General features: G+C 39.4%; 1 protein-coding gene and 1 long non-coding RNA gene across 2 annotated transcripts; one reads left to right on the top strand and one right to left on the bottom strand.

Annotated features, from left to right (window-relative positions):
- Positions 1–208: 208 nt before the first annotated feature.
- Positions 209–2,914, bottom strand: LOC148132274 (uncharacterized). Its single transcript, XR_015747792.1, has 2 exons — positions 2,501–2,914; positions 209–2,190 (listed from the first exon to the last, which is right to left on the bottom strand). It is a non-coding gene; the product is annotated as an uncharacterized LOC148132274 (long non-coding RNA).
- Positions 2,911–16,248, top strand: LETMD1 (LETM1 domain containing 1). Its single transcript, XM_026677347.2, has 9 exons — positions 2,911–3,149; positions 6,135–6,286; positions 7,751–7,866; positions 9,932–10,014; positions 11,124–11,310; positions 11,817–11,918; positions 12,569–12,721; positions 13,323–13,419; positions 15,949–16,248. The coding sequence occupies exons 1-9, from the start codon at positions 2,998–3,000 to the stop codon at positions 16,023–16,025; spliced, it is 1,119 nt and encodes a 372-aa protein (XP_026533132.1). The 5' UTR covers positions 2,911–2,997; the 3' UTR covers positions 16,026–16,248.
- The last annotated feature ends 1,416 nt before the right edge of the window (positions 16,249–17,664 follow it).

Below are 17,664 nucleotides of genomic sequence, written 5' to 3'. Positions count from 1 at the left end.
TTGATTCACTTGAGGGGCTGCCACAAAGATAAGGGGGTCAAACTATTTTCCAATCCACCTGAAGGCAAGACCAGAAACAATGAATGGAAATTAATCAAGGAGAGAAGCAACTTAGAACTAAGGAGAAATTTTCTAACGGTGAGAAGAATAGAATAGAATAGAATAGAATAGAATAGAATAGAATGGAATGGAATGGAATGGAATGGAATGGAATGGAATAGAATTCTTTATTGGCCAAGTGTGATTGGACATACAAGGAATTTGTCTTGGTGCATATGTTCTCAGAGTACATAAAACAAAAGATACATTTGTCAAGAGTCAAGAATCATAAGGTACATCACTTAATGATAGTCATAGGGTACAATAAATCATACTAGGAAACAGTCAATACAGATCGTAAGGATACAAGCAACAAAGTTACAGTCATACAGTCACAAGTGGGAGGGGATGGGTGATAAGGAGTGATGAGAAGATTAACAGTAATAGTAGTGCAGACTTTGTAATAGCTGAACAGTGTTGAGGGAATTGTTTAGCAGAGTGATGGCTTGTGTCTAGTTGTTCTGGTGCGCAGTGCTCCATAGCGTCGTTTTGAGGGTAGGAGTTGAAACAGTTTATGTCCAGGATGTGAGGGGTCTGTAAATATCTTCACAGCCCTCTTTTTGACTCGTGCAGTATACAGGTCTTCAATCAATGAAATGGCTTGCCTTCAGAAGTTGTGGGTGACCCGATACTGGAGGCTTTCAAGAAGAGACTGGGTAGTCATTTGTCTGAAATGGTATAGAAGCACTTGAGGTACACAAATGACACGTAGCATTTCTAAGAGCTGTATGAAGAATCAAATTTCCCAGATGTAGATTGTTACTTTGACCATTATTTTGGAAAGTTATCCTGTAGATAGCAAGATCCAGATGTTGTCAGAGTTATAGTAATCAAAATTAATGGATACATTCTGAAGTCATTCCATATGTTCTCTGGGCCATAATAACAACATTATCTTCTTCCCTTAAGTATCTTGTGCATGGATATCTTTGTGGCTATTTGTTAAATATATTTGAGATTTCATACGATATGGTTGCTTGAATGGACAAATTTAAAATTGGCTGAATTCATATAATTCTATAAATTATCAATGTAGTTTATAGACTTTAGTCTAGTGTTTGGGTTCATACAATGCCAAGGGTTATGAAAAAAAACCCATGTCGCACAAGTCTAGCTTAAGTCTCTGTTGCAGGAAGCTCTGACCCATTACTACTGTAAAGATATATCCTGGTGTTTGGATTACCACAGATGTTTTGCTGCAGACAAGCTAAAATTCTTTATTCAACTGAAAGTCCAATTAGACTTTTATCCACCCCACCCTAATAATGGGTACAGGATCAGAAATAAGTTCCACCCCATTTTATAGCACATAGTCCCATAAAAATCTGCAGAAGTAGCATAGTGTAGTCTCTCATTTATTCAAAGCAGACATTATAAACAGAGCATTGTAAAACTTTATTTAATAATAGCATTGCTTGGGCAGATAAATGGTAATGTCTCTATTTGTAGAAAGATAGCTGCTTGTTTTCTATATAGATTTTATATATATATTGATTACCTCTTATTTTCTGTCCCTTTTTTTTACTCTAAACTTCATCTCTTCTCAGATTGGTTGTTTAAAGTTTTAGATCTTTTGGAGACAGTCTCACTTAATTACTCACGTTTAGTACCATAGGACTAAAGAATGAGTATTCTGTTATATCACATATCCCACCTTTCCCTTCAGGTTTAACAGTTACCAATCTGGGTTACAGATCCTAAGCAAAAATATTTGTTCTGCCTTGAAATCAATACACTCTATACTTTCTTTGGTTAAAGAACCAATAATTAAGAGTTCTTTTCTTTACAGGCAATGCAGTGCATTCTATAGTCCTAGCTGCTTTTTCTCCTTTTTTAAACTTTGAGGCAACTTTGCTGAAGGTTCCAATTCAGACTTCATTTTCTTATCTTCCTGTTGAATTTCCTCTCCCGGTTTCCTCTTTTTCCTCCCTAAGAAGATTGAAATTATCTGTATGTCCATCAGTTGTTTTCCCAATTGGAACTGTGGAAATTTCAGCCCTTTCTGACAGCCAAAAGAACCTCCACAATTAGAACTGCTTTTTGATATTTCTTCAGTTTTCACATTTTTTTGTGGCATTCAATCTTACAGTTCTGTAAGCAGAGAAGGTAAAAATAAACGTGCCCCTAATGGCTGTAAAAAAAAAAAAAAAGATTGGAAGCCACTACTTCATAGTTTAATTTTCCCCCCTTATTCCTTTATTTATTTCTTACTTATGACTTTCCCTTTCCTTTGTTAAAAATGTGCAGTGTTTTTATGTTGTAAAAAGTGATTCAAGAATTAATTAGAAAATAATGCTACGATTGTTTTCCTGTCCTGCCAACCTTTTTCATTTCCACCACCTCTTCCTTTCCTTCCTTTCTCTACCTTCTTTTGAGAAACGGACCACTCTATTTCACTTACCGTACTTTTCGTAGGAAAGAAACTACTCGCTTTCCCCTCTTACGTCCTACACTGCCTAGCTAGCGCCGAAGTTCCAGAGAGGGAGAGAAAGAAAGAAAGAAAGAAAGAAAGGAAGGAAGGAAGGAAGGAAGGAAGGAAGGAGGGAGGGGAGGAGAGGAGGAAGGAAGGAAGGAAGGAAGGAAGGAAGGAAGGAAGGAAGGAAGGAAGAAGAAAGAAAGAAAGAAAGAAAGAAAGAAAGAAAGAAAGAAAGAAAGAAAGAAAGAAAGAAAGAAAGAAAGAAAGGGGAGGGGGAGGGAGAGAGACAGAGACAGAGAGAAGGGGGAGAAAAAAAGAAGAAAGAGACAGTCAGACAGTATTCGTGATGCCAAGGGGGCGCATGGCTTCTTCCTCCTTCCGTAGCCGCTTCTTCCGCCCGGAGTTCTCACGTGAGCTACCCGGGCAGCTGAGCGCAGCCGACCCGGAAGACCTCGGGGGCTCTTTTGCCTCTTTCGGCGGGCATGGCGTTGCTGGTGCTGTTGCCCGGCCGGCGTTGTTGCTGCCGCCTTGGCGGCTCCGGCTTGCGTTTAGGACTTCGCCGACCTCCCGTACCCGCTGCTTCCCTTCACCGGGCTTTACGCCCAACAGAGCCTCCCCCGTGGCCGGCCCCAAGGTGAGAGTCTGGGCTGGGAGGCAAGCCGGCTTCTGGTACCGGAGACAGAGAGAGGCATGGCTGCAGCCGCCGTTTGCATTCCCTTCCTTGTAGGTCTCAGTGCCTCTTCCCGGACTTCCATGCAACGGGGGGAAGCTTCATGCCTGCCCCACTTTCGTGGTGGAGGCGAGGGAAGGTAATAGCACGTTGAGTCAGTGCCCCGTTGCAAAAGTAACCCGATTAAGTTCTCAGCCAGCGACGGTGGGTGGAAATGGTTCTGCTCCGTACCGGTTAATCTCCGCCTGAAGAAATTCTGCCCCGATTATCCTTTTAAGGGTTTCAAGGAAGAAAGCGGAGGCTGAGAGGAGGGCAAGCCAGGGCGATCCTATGAAGAGGGAGAGTTGCTGTGCAGGTGCCGCCTGGAGGAAAGGTGGCTAAGGCAGCAGCCCATCGCATCCTTCGGAGGTCTGAGCGGGAGGTCTCGGTGACTTTTGTTTTCTTCGGCTCCGGCTCCGAAGTACAGGTAGTCCTCGACTTGCAATAGTTCGTTTAGTGACCGTTCAAAGTTAGAATGGCACTGAGAAAACGTGACTTGTGACCCCGTTTCACAGTTAACACCTTTGCAGCATCCTCGTGATCACCTGGTTGAAGGTCAGATTCTTGGCAACTGGGTCATACTTATGGCCATTGCTGTGTCCCGGGCAGTGGTGGTATTCAAATAGAGTTGCCACCGGTTCGGTGGGCGTGGCTTGGTGGCCGCGCTTTGCGCACATGCACACACTTTGCATGCACGTGCACGCCAAACACGCATTTTGCGCAGGCGCAGAGGCGTTCTAACTTGCCTCCTGCAAGCCTGCACGATGGTGGTCGTTGCAGCAGCTGCCGCGCGGTGCTATTGTGCGCCACGCAAAGCAGCTGCGCTTTGAATTCTGGCCATAAAAGTGAGTATGGGAGCCAGGGTGGGTGGGTGGCCCAACCACAGAGCAGCGAAGAGAACTGGTTCAGTCTCCACTGCTCATCGCCGCTACCGACTCTCCAGAACCAGGCAGAACCGGTCGAATACCACCACTGGTCCCAGGTCATGTGATCCCTTTTGTGGCCTTCTGAGAAGCATAGTCAATGGGGAAGTCAGATTCACTTAACAACCAGGTTACTAACTAATCACCTCCAGTGACTCACTTAAACAGCTGTGGCAAGAAAGGTCATAAAAAGGGACAAACCTCACTTAAGAGATGTCTCGCTTAGCAACAGAAATGTTGGGCTCAGCTGTGATTGTAAGTCGAGGACTACCTATGCAACAGGGGTGTCAAACCTGCGTCATCACGTGACGTATTGTGATTTTCCCTCCTTCGCTAAACCGGGCGTGGGTGTGGCCAGTGCGTGATGCATCCGCCCCATGGGTTTGACAGCCCTGCTATACAGCATACAGAATTAAAGGGGTTAAGTTAGAGGAAGGGAGATTCTGCTTGAAGGTTAGAACATTCTGATGATAATTACTATTCAACAGGGGAACCGATTTTTAGAGGGCAGATGGACTCCCTTTTGTTGGATGAGTTTGCCATTGCTTGCTTCCTAGGAATGGGAGATAGTAACTGGCCCAAGGTCCCTTAGCTGGCTTTGTGCCTACGCAGAACTAAAACTCAATCTTCCCATCTCTAGCCTGATGCCTTAATCACTGGTTAATCAAGCTGGTTCTTAGGCAGCTATTTTGGTATATTTTAATTTGGAGTTCTCCAGTCAATAGTCGGTTGGGGATCAGTGACCTAAACAGCGGCTTTCAAGTCCTGAATTCTATGAATATGGTGTGAGATAATGGTAGATGTAGTCCACCTGGAAGACAAGTGATCAAAGAAAGATGTTTGAACTGTATGAACTCAAACAGTCTGAAGTAAAATACACCCTGGGTGGGCTATACATTTTGTTATGTCACATTTTCTTTAACACTTGTTTATGGAATATATTGGAATGACTGGATTTTTACAACATGCTATTTTCAAACCAAGCCAAGTAAACACAGTTTCTGCCTTCCATTTCAGAACTCTGATTACTTCTTTAGCAGCGGTTAACCAAAAATAAGGCTTTATTTGGGGATATTTCAGATGGAGAGAATGTCATTTTTGAATGCTTCATTTCACTGATGTGATTACTTCTAGCACAAGGAAAACACTTCTAAAACCGAAATATTACTTATAACTAAGAATATTCTCACATTTGTTTCGTGATAACATGATAGGTTTTCTATATTCAGAGATTTAAGGCAAAAGAAGATGATGTTTTAAATTTGCCTCATGAGCTAGCAATCTAAAGTGGTCATTTCATTGTTATTTTGCACAGTACATAAAACATCAACACATATCTACAATTTGGCTTTGGAAAGAATACTTGATCTCTTACTTGAAAATCTGCTCCTCCTGCCAAGATTGCTTTAAATCCAAAATGTTTGTCTTGTTTCAAAGTTACCAGAAGGAAGAATGATTAGCATTGATTCTCTCATTGTTCTAGCAGGTCACAACATTTTTCAAAAAAGGAGTTTTACCACACTAGGTGATGAAAGTAAAACTGTTGTTACAGGGGTTTTTTTTGTAGCTGGGGTGGTTTAGAATGATTTATTTTTAAATTTGGATATTTTCCTGTTATCAAAATATTTAAACCATATTTAATGAACCAAGTATCTGATTAACAAGATACACATTTTGCAGTTTTGTTGAGCATGGTTTTTTTTTTTTTTTGTTGAGCATACCTTTGCAACTAGACTGCAGTGTTATTTTGCTTTAGTAATAAATTAGGTACTCCACTTATAATTATGTATAAGTTGTATGAAAATGTGTTCCAACCTTTTTTCATTGTGGGCATAAAATACTAATATTAAGCTGTATTATTTAAAACATCAGTCAGAGATAGCTGTTGTCCATTATTCTGTTATAACTACAATATGTTTCTGTGTGAGCTAAATGGCATAAAAGAGATGCATGACAATACAAGTGCTGAACTTGGATGTCCTTTCAGACTTCCAGTGTGCCATTTTTCTTCAAAAGCAAATTCAAACAAGCTTACCTCTGCTTTGGTTTCAAAAATCAAATACCTGAATCATCAGTATGAAAGATATTTGGAAAGGAAATTCCCACGTTTCTATCAGCTATATTCAACATTTTTAAAAGGTGGGTTTTCATTTAAAAGTATAGTTTGTAATTCCAATGAAAACACAACCCAGGAATATATGTCTTAATTTTGGTAGTATGCAACATGTTATAAATTGAAAATATCCTGTTTCAGGTTTGAAATGAATTGCACTGATGGAAGTGTGTCTAACAGAATTGCTTTGAAATGAGATGGATGGCAAATAAATTTAATAATAAATAAAATAGCCCTCTTTTAAGCTTTTTTGAACATTCTCAAAACTTAATTGAAATAGCCTTTTCTATGTAAAACAACCATTTCAAACTGAAAATGGGAGTGTTTCTGCATACTATTCTGTACACTAAACTGAAGTTTGGAAAATAAATGTTTATATTAATTATAATAATTAATCATATATGCAGCATTCCAGATAAATGCATCCAATTCCGGTATAATGAAAGACTCTCATGCTTGTTCCTCCCCTTCCCAGTTCTTTTAGATTTACAAGGAAAATGCTTTTAAAAATGCATCCTTCCAATTTAAGTGGAACAGTTCATTATAATGTTTCAAGAGACTTATTTGAAATTACAGTTTGATCCTGACATGTTCTCAGGAACATCTTTAAGCTCAGAAGTCTTAGGTAATTGTTGTTTGTTAATTCCTAGAGGAAGAGGGAAATAGAGAAGAAAGAATGTGAGCTTAAGGCTTCCAACACTTTGTTCTTTTTAATAAAGAAGTGTTTTCCGTTAAATCTGAATTAGTCCAGAGTTTGATCTGAGGAGGAAAAGATGAACATATGAGCAATATGCTGACATTCTGAATGAAATTGTGTGCGTGTGTAAAATTTATTTCATGAAAGCAGTGGGTTTTGCAGAAGGACAGGGAAAGGAAGAGGTCTTGAGCTGAAAGAACACGAAAAGAATAGCCAGCATAGCTGAATGTCTCCTTATTTCTCAACAGTTTTCTCTCATTCCTTGTAAGAAAATAGTTATATGCATAGTATAAATATAGTATACCTTACAACCAGGCCGAAGAAGCTTACATTATGAAGACTATTATCAATGTTACGATTCTGTATTTCTGTGGCATGCCCTAATACCATTAAATCAGGAGGGAAACAATTACATGGCCAAGATTGTTTAGACATTGAACAAAACAGTCAAAGTGGGCCCCAAAATCAATAAACACAAGGAACTGTACATCATTGGAGATTCTCAGTCATCCAGGTCATGTAGTTGTCTCAAAGGTGCTTTTTCAAAAGGCGACTGGACTGTTTTCTTCCTTGAAGTTTCCAACTGATGATGCTTCTTGGATGAGAAGCAAAATGTTTTCTTCTTCTTCAAGGAAGAAAACAGTCCAGTTGCCCTTTGAAAAAGCACCTTTGAGACAAGGAACTGTAACCTAGAAGGAAATGGGTAGTGATATTTTCAGATTAAAATAAATATATGAAATACACAACAAGAAAGTGGAAGTGAAATCTGAAAATAATTATATGTTCTGTTCAGGCTTACAGATTTTCTTTTCAGAAGCAAAAGAAATAAGTAGAATAAAGGCAGACATGTCAAATAAAAATATCCAGTTCCATCAACTTCCATACAGGGAAATGGAGAGACTAAGACAGGTGGGTTTATATTCCACGTTCTTTCTTTCCTCTTGACTTTCTGATGCTTAAATTGCACTAGATGTTGGAATTAACAAGTTAATTTTAGGCAGTCTCTAGTTCCTGCAGTTCAAGAATAATCTTTATTCATACATGAGGAATTATCTTACATAATGCATATCTAGTACACTGTTTTGCTTCTACGTTCAAGGATTTTAATAAAAAATGATCTACTTGAGGTAATGAGAAATATATTTATGCTGGAAACATGTTTGCTTTAGTTTGATATAGTGTTGTTTTACCGATGATCCTTTTTTGAAATAATCAGAAATGAGCATTCCCCCCCACCTTTCTAAGGCTCCCATTCGTTCAGTAATAATCTGGAGTCTGTCTTGTAATTAGGGATAAACCAAGCAGCAGATGGGGCTAGAGTTAAAACAAATATAAAGCCACACATTTTTCTAATAGTTATTTCCTCACACTATCTTACATTTTTCCAAAGCTGGAAGAAAACAACTGACAATTCTTATTAGAGGCCTGGACTGATTTTTGCACAGAATTTTGAAATTAGGGCAAGTAATTTGTGACATACGGCCTCAGGGCTGACCTAGATTCCTGGCATAACCATCAAGCAAAACCGTGACTTTAAACCACAGCGACTTATGTTCACAATGCACCAAGTGAAAATCTGGCCTACCGTATAATCTTGTGCCCTACTAATCACCATTCAGATTATATATAGTGGAACAGAAAATTTGAATCAGGCAACCTAGAATGTTCTCGTCATAATTTAGAATACAGACGTTCCTTGACTTAACCCATTTTTTGTGCTTTATATCCTGTAAAGCAGGGGTGACAAACAACCCGCGGGCCAGATGCGTCACACGCTGGCCACGCCCACCTCTGGTTTAATGAAGGGGGAAAAGTCGCGATAAGTTACGTGAGGACAACATGACGGCTGCGAGTTTGACACCCTTGCTGTAAAGCAATTCTATCTGTCATAAAATGTGCAACAACATCCCCTCCCATCCCCCATTGTAACATTATTGCGATCTGGGTGCTTGGCAGCCTGTTTGCACTTATGTGCAAATGGAGAGGAGTTGAGCTCGGTGGGCAACTCTTTCACTCCATGGGCTTAACAACCCAGGAGATTGCTTAGTGACTATAACAAGGGAATGCTGTGATTGCAGACATTGAGTGAAACAGTCATGTCGGCAGCTCAGCGTCCTCATCATTAAACAATCGAGATTTAAGGCCCAATTGTCATGGACTTCCAGTATTTCATGAATCCAAACAGTTATGGCTTTTAAAAAAATCTTGGTTAAATCAATCATGATTTAGAATAATGAGTGAATAATTATGTGCCATGGACAATAGTCATATATAGTAGTCTCTAATAGCTTTAAGATGATTGATAGACAATTCCTGGTCTATATGCTAAAATAATTGACTAAAATTTAGATCTCCAGCACAAACTATATAACAACATGATATCAAGACTACTAGGGTATGTTTTGAAAGACAAAAGTCAATATAAGAGGGATAATTTGGGTAAAATTATAGAATTTATGAAGTTAAAGTAGCTATCATGAAATACAAAATTACGATCACTAAAATCTAAAGGTAAACTAATATCAATATTGTAACTACAATGGAATCTCAGGTCGCAACCGTAATTCGTTCCTGGACTCTGGTCGCTACCTGATTTGGTCGTGTCCGGAAACATGACTGATTGTGTATGCACGCAGTAAAAAAAAAAAAAAATTGGCACCGAAGGGGAAATCGGCACGGAAAGGGAATCTTTCCGCACCAATTTTGTTCGCCACCTGATTTTTGAATCGTGACCTGATTGAAAAATTGGGTGGATTTTTTTCTTTGCCACCCAATTTGGTTGCGAACAGAAGTGTTTGTGACCTGAGGTTCCACTGTATTGCAACTATAAGTGTATTATAAAGTTTGTAAAGGGATTATAAAAACTTCAAAAGGGTAAAGAACCAAAAACGATCAATTGTAAAACTGGTTTCCTGCATTAGTAAGGGGGTCTCTGGCAATTAACAATAATAGTAACTATGCATTGTTCCTCTAGTTTCGCAGGGACCTTATTAAAGCCATTCCTGTCGGGATTCTCGCTCTTCCACCCTTTGCCAACTATTTTGTTCTTTTGCTTATGTAAGTAGAATTTTGTCTCTATCTAGATCCTGAGATGCAGCCTTTTTGCTCTTTCTCCTGTCTTTCAATATAATTGCTAAATGCTTTAAAATGCTCACTTTTTAAAAAAAGGACAAATCTAAAGATTGGGAAATGTTTAACAGGGGGAAAAATTGAGTGGGCAAAAACGCTATTTCAATTGGCGTTTCTCCTGCCCTGTATCTTCATAATAAAAGAAGGAAAAAGAAGCATGAATAGGGTGAGCTTGTTCTCACTTTTACCAGCCCTTAATATGCCTGGATGGCAGGGCAGCTTGGCCTTGCAAAAACATTGTAGGTTTTCTTTTCAGAACATGAAGACAATTAGCTCTAACAGATTTGGATTAACATATGATTGAAGGCCACTCTGTCTACTGATAAAGCCTGTGACTGCCAGCATAGAATATGGAATATATTGCACAAGAACAGAACAGGTTTATTTATTAAACCTTCCACCCACTTTACATGAGTGCAAGATGGCTTGTAAAAAATATTTAAAAGAAACAAATTGGAAAACAAAACAGTAATAAAACCGCAAAGAAGAACAAGAGGCAAATAAGAATCACATTTATTATTAATGGAATCATCAAGGCAAATCTAGCCTGGCACCTAAATTATGGCATCTGGGAAGAGAATTCCAAAGACTGGGGAACCAGATCTCGGAAGGTTATATGTATTGTCAGGTCAGTTACTATATGACAGAAGTAGTTTTATTGGATATATTGGCAACATAAGATATCATGTTTCTTTTTCTCAAATCCATTTTCAGCAGTTCTATGGAGATAACTTAAAAAGTTGGCTTTTAGCAAAACCTGGGTAAATTTCCAAAAGAATAATTCCATAGGATTTCAGGTTGTCAGGGCCGTGGTTACAGTTGCCAGACTGCTGTTTTCTTCTTTCCTTAATGGAAATTACCTTAAATAAAAGCTTTCACTGTGGGTGGAAGCTGTAAAATCAATTTCCTGTTGCAACATTTGGATTTCCTTGGCCTAAATTTGATTGTAAATGTATAACATACGTACTCCTAAATTCGTATTTGTTAGTCGTCTTCGTTTAGAAGTCACTTCTTCCAAACAATTTCTCCTTCCCAAGGTATTTATTCCCAAGACAGCTCTTAATACGCCACTTCTGGACTCCTAAACAACATGCTGAGTTTCTGAACACTTACCACAATATGAGGAGGGAGGCATATACTGAAGTGATTGATGGTCTAACACATCTATCTCACTTCTCAGATGATCCTCAGCTTCGCCAACGGATGCTATACCTCTGCAAAAAGGTACCTCTTTCTCCATTGACAAAGAAGCAATCCTGGATATTTTTTTAAAAATATTTTAAAAAAAGACTTTTGCTTTTTTGTAGTCTGGTCAAGTGCATAGACCATCCTATATAGTTCATTTCATGTAGGCAAAAGTGTAAGAATGTTTCAGTTTTTTAATGGTTTCACACTGTTGAAAAGACTCTGTGCAGATGCACTCATAATGTTTTATAAAATAATGTCAGCATACATTATAATGGAAAGGAAGAAATAAGCAAATTCAGGTAGCATGTAGCCGTACATGCTGCAATTATAGGAAGGTACCAGTTGAGTGTTATAGCAAGGTGTTGTGAAGACTTTAATATTCACATTTTCTGATGCAGTAAGGGGTAGAATTTGGCATATATTAAAGAAAAGCCTGGTGGGAGGATGTATTAAACACTTGTGGTAGTTGGTTTAGTTGTGCACGGGATCAGGTCCTACTTTATACTTGGGAAAACTTGCATTTCTGTTTCTTAATCTTCAAGGTTCAGGAAGGATTACATCCAGATATAACAGAGCTTAAAGCTGTGAGGAGTTTATTTGTGGGGCATCCTTTTGGTATCCAACAGCTCACGGTTCAGCATGTGGTAGGTGCTTTTTAAGGAATGAAGTTGACTTTAATCAAAGAAAAGAATACATCTAACTTTGTACTTGGAACTGTTTCTAATTTTTGTGCTTGAGACAGAAAAAAAATGAAACTTTGACTTCGGAATTTGCTAATTACCGGTGGATAAATTTCTTGTCAAAGAAATGGCTAATAGTGGCTTTAATGTTTTTATTGTACTGCACTGAAAAGAGTTGGAAGTTAATGATTTTTGTTTTTCTTCCTTACCCCCACTTTTCTCTCTCCCTTCTTCCCTTTCCCCCTTTTCCTATATTTCACTTGTATATTTGTATAACTTTAATAAAATTATAAACATGGAATGAAACTGGATAACTGCTTAAAAGCCTTCATTGTCTCTTTATGATGAATCTCTTAACTGCCATTTCCTCTTTCTGCTCATGTGCTTTGCCTGAAAGGCTTGAAAAATCCCAAAAAACCAAATGTTAAAAACTCCATATTCAATCTTAAAAACTCCATATTCAGCAGTGGGTTGGATTTAAAGCAGGATGCAATTGCATCTGCCATCATTGTTCATCCCTACTGCCTTGTCCACAGGCTAAAATGTTTCCGAAATGGAGATTTCACAGTAAAGCATTTTTACCTGAAATGTTATCTTTGCCTTGTTTTTCTCAGAAAGTTCTGAGTCGTGTTTTGTTCCTGACGCCTCGCTTGCCATCTTTCTTCCTGAGAAATCGCTTGAGGAGCCATCTCTCTGAGCTGCATTATCTGGACCAAGCAATGGTGAAACTGGGAGTAAGCCAACTGACAGATGAGGAAGCGCAAGTGGTAAGATAAATTTGTATGAGGTGGATGATTGAGCCTTGTGGTTGACTGCGGACTAATTATTATTCATCTTCTGCTTTAATCCTCATAAGTGCTGGGCAGTTTACAAACAAGTAATAGTCAAAGTTACCAGTCTGAGAACCAATATGGACTTTCTGTGACTAATAATGGGATGGCTTATTCAACAAACTGGGTATAAATTAGTTTAGCATATTGTGGGCAAAGAAGGACAACTGTGAGCACTATCTTACCATGCTTTTAGTTGTACAGGAATGCTATGGAAGGGAGGGAGGGGGATGTCTCCCTATCTGTCTTTGCAGCTGCGAGAGGGTACATTAATGGTCTAGGCAAATAGATAAATCTAGATTCTAGAGGGATTAGCTCCTTCTCCCAGTGGCCCTAAATGTATCGATTTTTAGCTCCTGTCAAAAATATCAGTACAATTCCAAAGGCCAAAAGGCCATGCTCCAAATATTTGAGGCCATATGCAACTGAGGGTTATGTGCCTCTTATATGTAACACCAACATGGCTATTTCTTGGATTTGATGATTGTGACATGAAAGCATCTCGCTGCATTCCAAGGGGTCCCTCTGATTTTTGCAGGCATGCTATACCCGTGGCTTGAATTCCATTCATCTGGATCCAGAAGATTGTAGGCTCTGGTTGAACCGGTGGCTATCACTCTCCAGTTCACTAAGAGGTAAGATTGGCTGAACCATTGGAAGGAGGATTAGTATTATAACTGTTCTGGAAAAATTTCTCGCATCAAAACTCAAACCCACGCACTCACCTGCCCCTCTCTGCCTAACTAGGTGTCTGTGGAAATAAAACCTAAAAGGGAGCTAACTATAGATAAGTCAAGAACATTAAAGTAGAATCTCTTAATAATTAAAAATATTATTGCTGAGTTATTGTGTCACAAACTGTACTGATCATAAGCCATGCCATAGTGACATATGATAGTAGTCCTCAACAATAATATTTGAGATCAGAATTTCCATCACTAAGTGATGTCATATAGCAATGTCATTGCTTAACAAAGGCAATCCCAGGAAACCTGTGGCCATCGTTAAGCAAGGACCTCCTCACAACTTCATGTAGGTTTCCAGCAACCAGTCAGTGGGGAAGCTGACAGGAAGTTGCAAGCTTCAGGTAGCTCATAAACAGGTCAGTGGGCAGCTAAGTGGCAGCTGGGGAAGGTTGCGTGGGTGGCAAAAATGGCTGCTGCCATGTGGAGCGTACCTGTGGATTGCCAGTGCAGTGCCAACCCAGTGTGACTGGCTGCTGCTGAATGGAGGAGACTTACCCTAGCAACTTGCAATCTTCCCTGCTGGCTTCTCCATTGACTTTGCTTTTGGGAAGCCACAGGGAAGGTGGAAAATGATCATGTGACCATGGATGCTGCAACTGTCATTAACACGAAACGGTTACCAAACACTAAGTTTATAGTGAGATGGTACAGAGGTGCGGGGACATCCAAAATATTGACTGGTCATAAGCTGACTCATTTCAGTGCTGTCGTAACTTTGAATGGTGAATTGATGGTTTTTAACCCAGGATTACCTATAAAGTTAGGTAAGTAGTATTGTATACTACACAGCAGAAGATGATTTCTTTGGGATATTATCTGGGTATTATCTGGGGTAAAAATCTTAATTTCCTGGAGTTCAAGTCAGGGAAACTTTTCTGCAGTGGTAAACGTCAGGCATTGACCAAGCAATTCCAAAAGAAGTTGGAAAACCGTGGTGGAAAATGGGGATTCTCGTCTAACAACCCACAAATATATAATTATATAGGTAACACAAGTAGTCCTTGACTTACAATCATAATGGAGCCCAAAATTTCAGTTGCTAAGCAAGAAAGTTGAGTTGTGCCATGTTTTATGATCTTTTTTGCCATAGTTAAGTGCAATTGTTAAGTGAATCTGGCTTCCTCCACTGACTTGTCGGAAGCCAGCTGGGAAGGTTACAAATGATCACATGACCCCAGGACAGTGCAACTGTCAAGCACGGTTGTCAAGTGCTTGAATTTCAATATTGTGTCCATGGGGATGCTACAACAGTCATGTGAAAACCTCTCATAAATCACTTTTTTCAGTGTTGTTGTAACTTCAGATCATAACTGAGTACATGGCTGCAAGTTTGAGGACTACTTGCATCCATATATGTTGTCAGCTGAGTTCTTGGAATGCTTTCATCTCGTCTCCATTTAATTGTTTCAATTTTGTGTGTGTATTTTAGGATGGATCATTGTAACATTTAGCTCTGGCTAGGTGATGTCCTGCATTTTTGAGTGCTCTTGCTGCTTTAGTTTAATAAATGACACAAAATGAAAATCTCAGTTTCAATGTTTAATAAAAATTTTAAGGCTTCTTGGCCAGATAAGTCTTCAAAGATCAAAATCCCAAGTGAAGGATCCAGTTAAGCAGAGTTGGGCGTATTCCAGTGCCTTTTATGCCCTCCTTTCTCATTAATATATTCTCTGATCATTTGTCCCTGATCTTCATTTTTCTCCACGTCTTATTTAAACTTAAAAGTTATTTTTTTAAAAAAAAAGGGAACTCAATATATGTTCAATCGACAGTTTGACCTAAGCTTTTGAATATGTGATAACTTCATATGGCAATACAAACTCAAAAAAAGATTCCAGTCAAACAACAAATAAAAGTTGGCTAAAAAATACATAATACTTCTGCAGGCTTAGTTGTGCAGAGGATAAAAACACGTCACATTTTATTTCTTGAAATACACAGTCCAGACCTTGGGGCAACATGGACCCTTTCTCTGTGTAACGAGTATCAAATCGTGGTAGGAATTTGTCATGTCAGAAGCTGTGACGCTGCTACAAAAAATTAACAGAAACAAGCCAACTGATGCATTGCAAGGAAGGGGCCACAGAGAAGATGATTGTAAATAGAAAAATACTTAAGACTACAATACCAGGAAAGCTTAGCATTCTATCCGTAAATATAATGAAGTTCTTAGCTATAGAAACATAGCAAAAATCGGATTTAACCTTCTAAACCAAAATAATTTATATTTAAAATGAATGGTTTATTGAGGAGACAGTAAGTGAAGCAGGTAAGTCTTGTTCTTCCTAACCTTTCAGAAGGGATTGAGAATTGTCTCCTTCCCATTTCTGTATGTCTTAATTTCTCTTTGCAATCAAAATTAGTGTTAAAATGTTTATGAATATAATCCAGTGAAATAGAAAATTGCTCTCTTTTCAGACTCTGAGGCTTCACTCTTGGCACACGCGATGGTCTTACTTTCTATCAACTTCACTCCTCCTTCCTCTAAGCGGTAACCGGAAACAGCCCCTTCTGGATTATTGAATATATGCCGTATATTGTCTGTTGGCTGAACCAGAAAGGGGAATACGTTTTATTTTTATTGACTCAGGAAAAAAGGGTGTGTGTGTGTGGATGGGTTGGAAGGCAAGAATCCAGCAGAAGACACTCCAGTGAATTTGTTAGTGTAGAGGTGACACTAGAAGAAACATTGCAGTACGAATAAAATTCTCCCACTGACTGCTTTGAGTGAAGACAATTGCTAAGATACGCAACAAAATACCTCTGCTGTATATTTCACTAACTTTGCATTTAAGCCTGGTTCAGTTATGATCTCACAGGCCTCTTTCTTGGATTGTCAAAATATATGACTGTTCAGGCTTGTCAGTCCAAAATCTTGCTAATAATGCTTGAGGCAAATTCTTCTGCTGGAAAAACACACAACTCCCTCAAATGGCTACAATGAAGTTTGTTTCATATTGGCCAGGAACCCGTATAAATATATTTTTAAAAATGAACAATTGCAGAATGCACATTGGTACAATGCAGCTTTTTTTTTTGCTAAACGTACACTGTCAGAGTCACATACCACTTTCTGTGATTTCAATCTTGCCAGCTAAAGGGGACGGGGGGAAGAGATCCACGTGTCTTAATGTTTGTTTCGTCCATCCCTTTTGTCTTGAAATGTTTCAGGGACTCTTATTTCTTTCCAGTTGCAATCGTTTAGAGCAGGGGTTCCCAACCACCGGTCCGCGGACCAGTACCGGTCCACGGAACAAGTCCTACCGGCCGCTGGCTTGCTGCGCGCCATCTTTTTGATGAAAGCCAGCTTTTCCGGTGAAAGCTCACCAGAAGCAGTTCATCAAAAGATTCGGTGAGCTTTTCCATTTCTACCGAAAGCTCACGGAAGCACATGAAAAGGTGAGCTTTCCGGTGAAAGCTCACGGAAGCGCTTCATCAAAAGATGCGCTCCGGTGAGCTTTTCCAGGTAGAAAGCCATTTCTACCCAGAAAAGCTCACGAAGCGTGCGCCGCCATCTTTTTGATGAAAAGTGCTTCCGGTGAGGTCACCGGAAGCACTTTTTCATCAAAAGCGCGCAGCTGATGCGATGCAGGCGGCGCCCAGCTGATGCGTCCGGGCCACGGCGTAAAAAAGGTTGGGGATCACTGGTTTAGAGGGACTAGGATGGAAATGTTAGGTCATTATTGAAACTAAAGTGTCTCTTCCATCTGTATTCACACACACACACACATTCTCCTTTTTGATGCTGATTTTGCAAGACTTAGCGGTAAAGACCCAAGGCAGCAAAAGACCGGGAAGGCATAGCTGAGATAGCATTGCTCATTCCTATCAAAAGGGAAGACTCAATCTTGGTCTCTCAGGAGTCGCAAGATCACAGGATTTTTATTATTATTATTATGAAGTATAGCAGACTTGAAAAAATCCTTTAGGGGGGGTGGGGAAGAGGAAGGGGGTTAAAAAAAAATTAGACTGCATGAAGTATACCAGAAGCTGGAATTCTGGGTGGCATGTGTAAGATGAAGTCTGTATTTGAGCTAATCATAAAATGTGTGAGAAATGTGTATATTACATGTATTTTACTTGAAAGATAAATGCTTACCATTAAAGATGGCAAGACGGCGAACATTAAAAACA

This window comes from Notechis scutatus, chromosome 2 (assembly GCF_049901735.1).
Source record: "Notechis scutatus isolate UNSWTSFEM ecotype Mainland chromosome 2, rNotScu1.2, whole genome shotgun sequence".
NCBI lineage: Eukaryota > Metazoa > Chordata > Lepidosauria > Squamata > Elapidae > Notechis > Notechis scutatus.
This window is presented reverse-complemented; position numbering and strand designations above follow the sequence as displayed.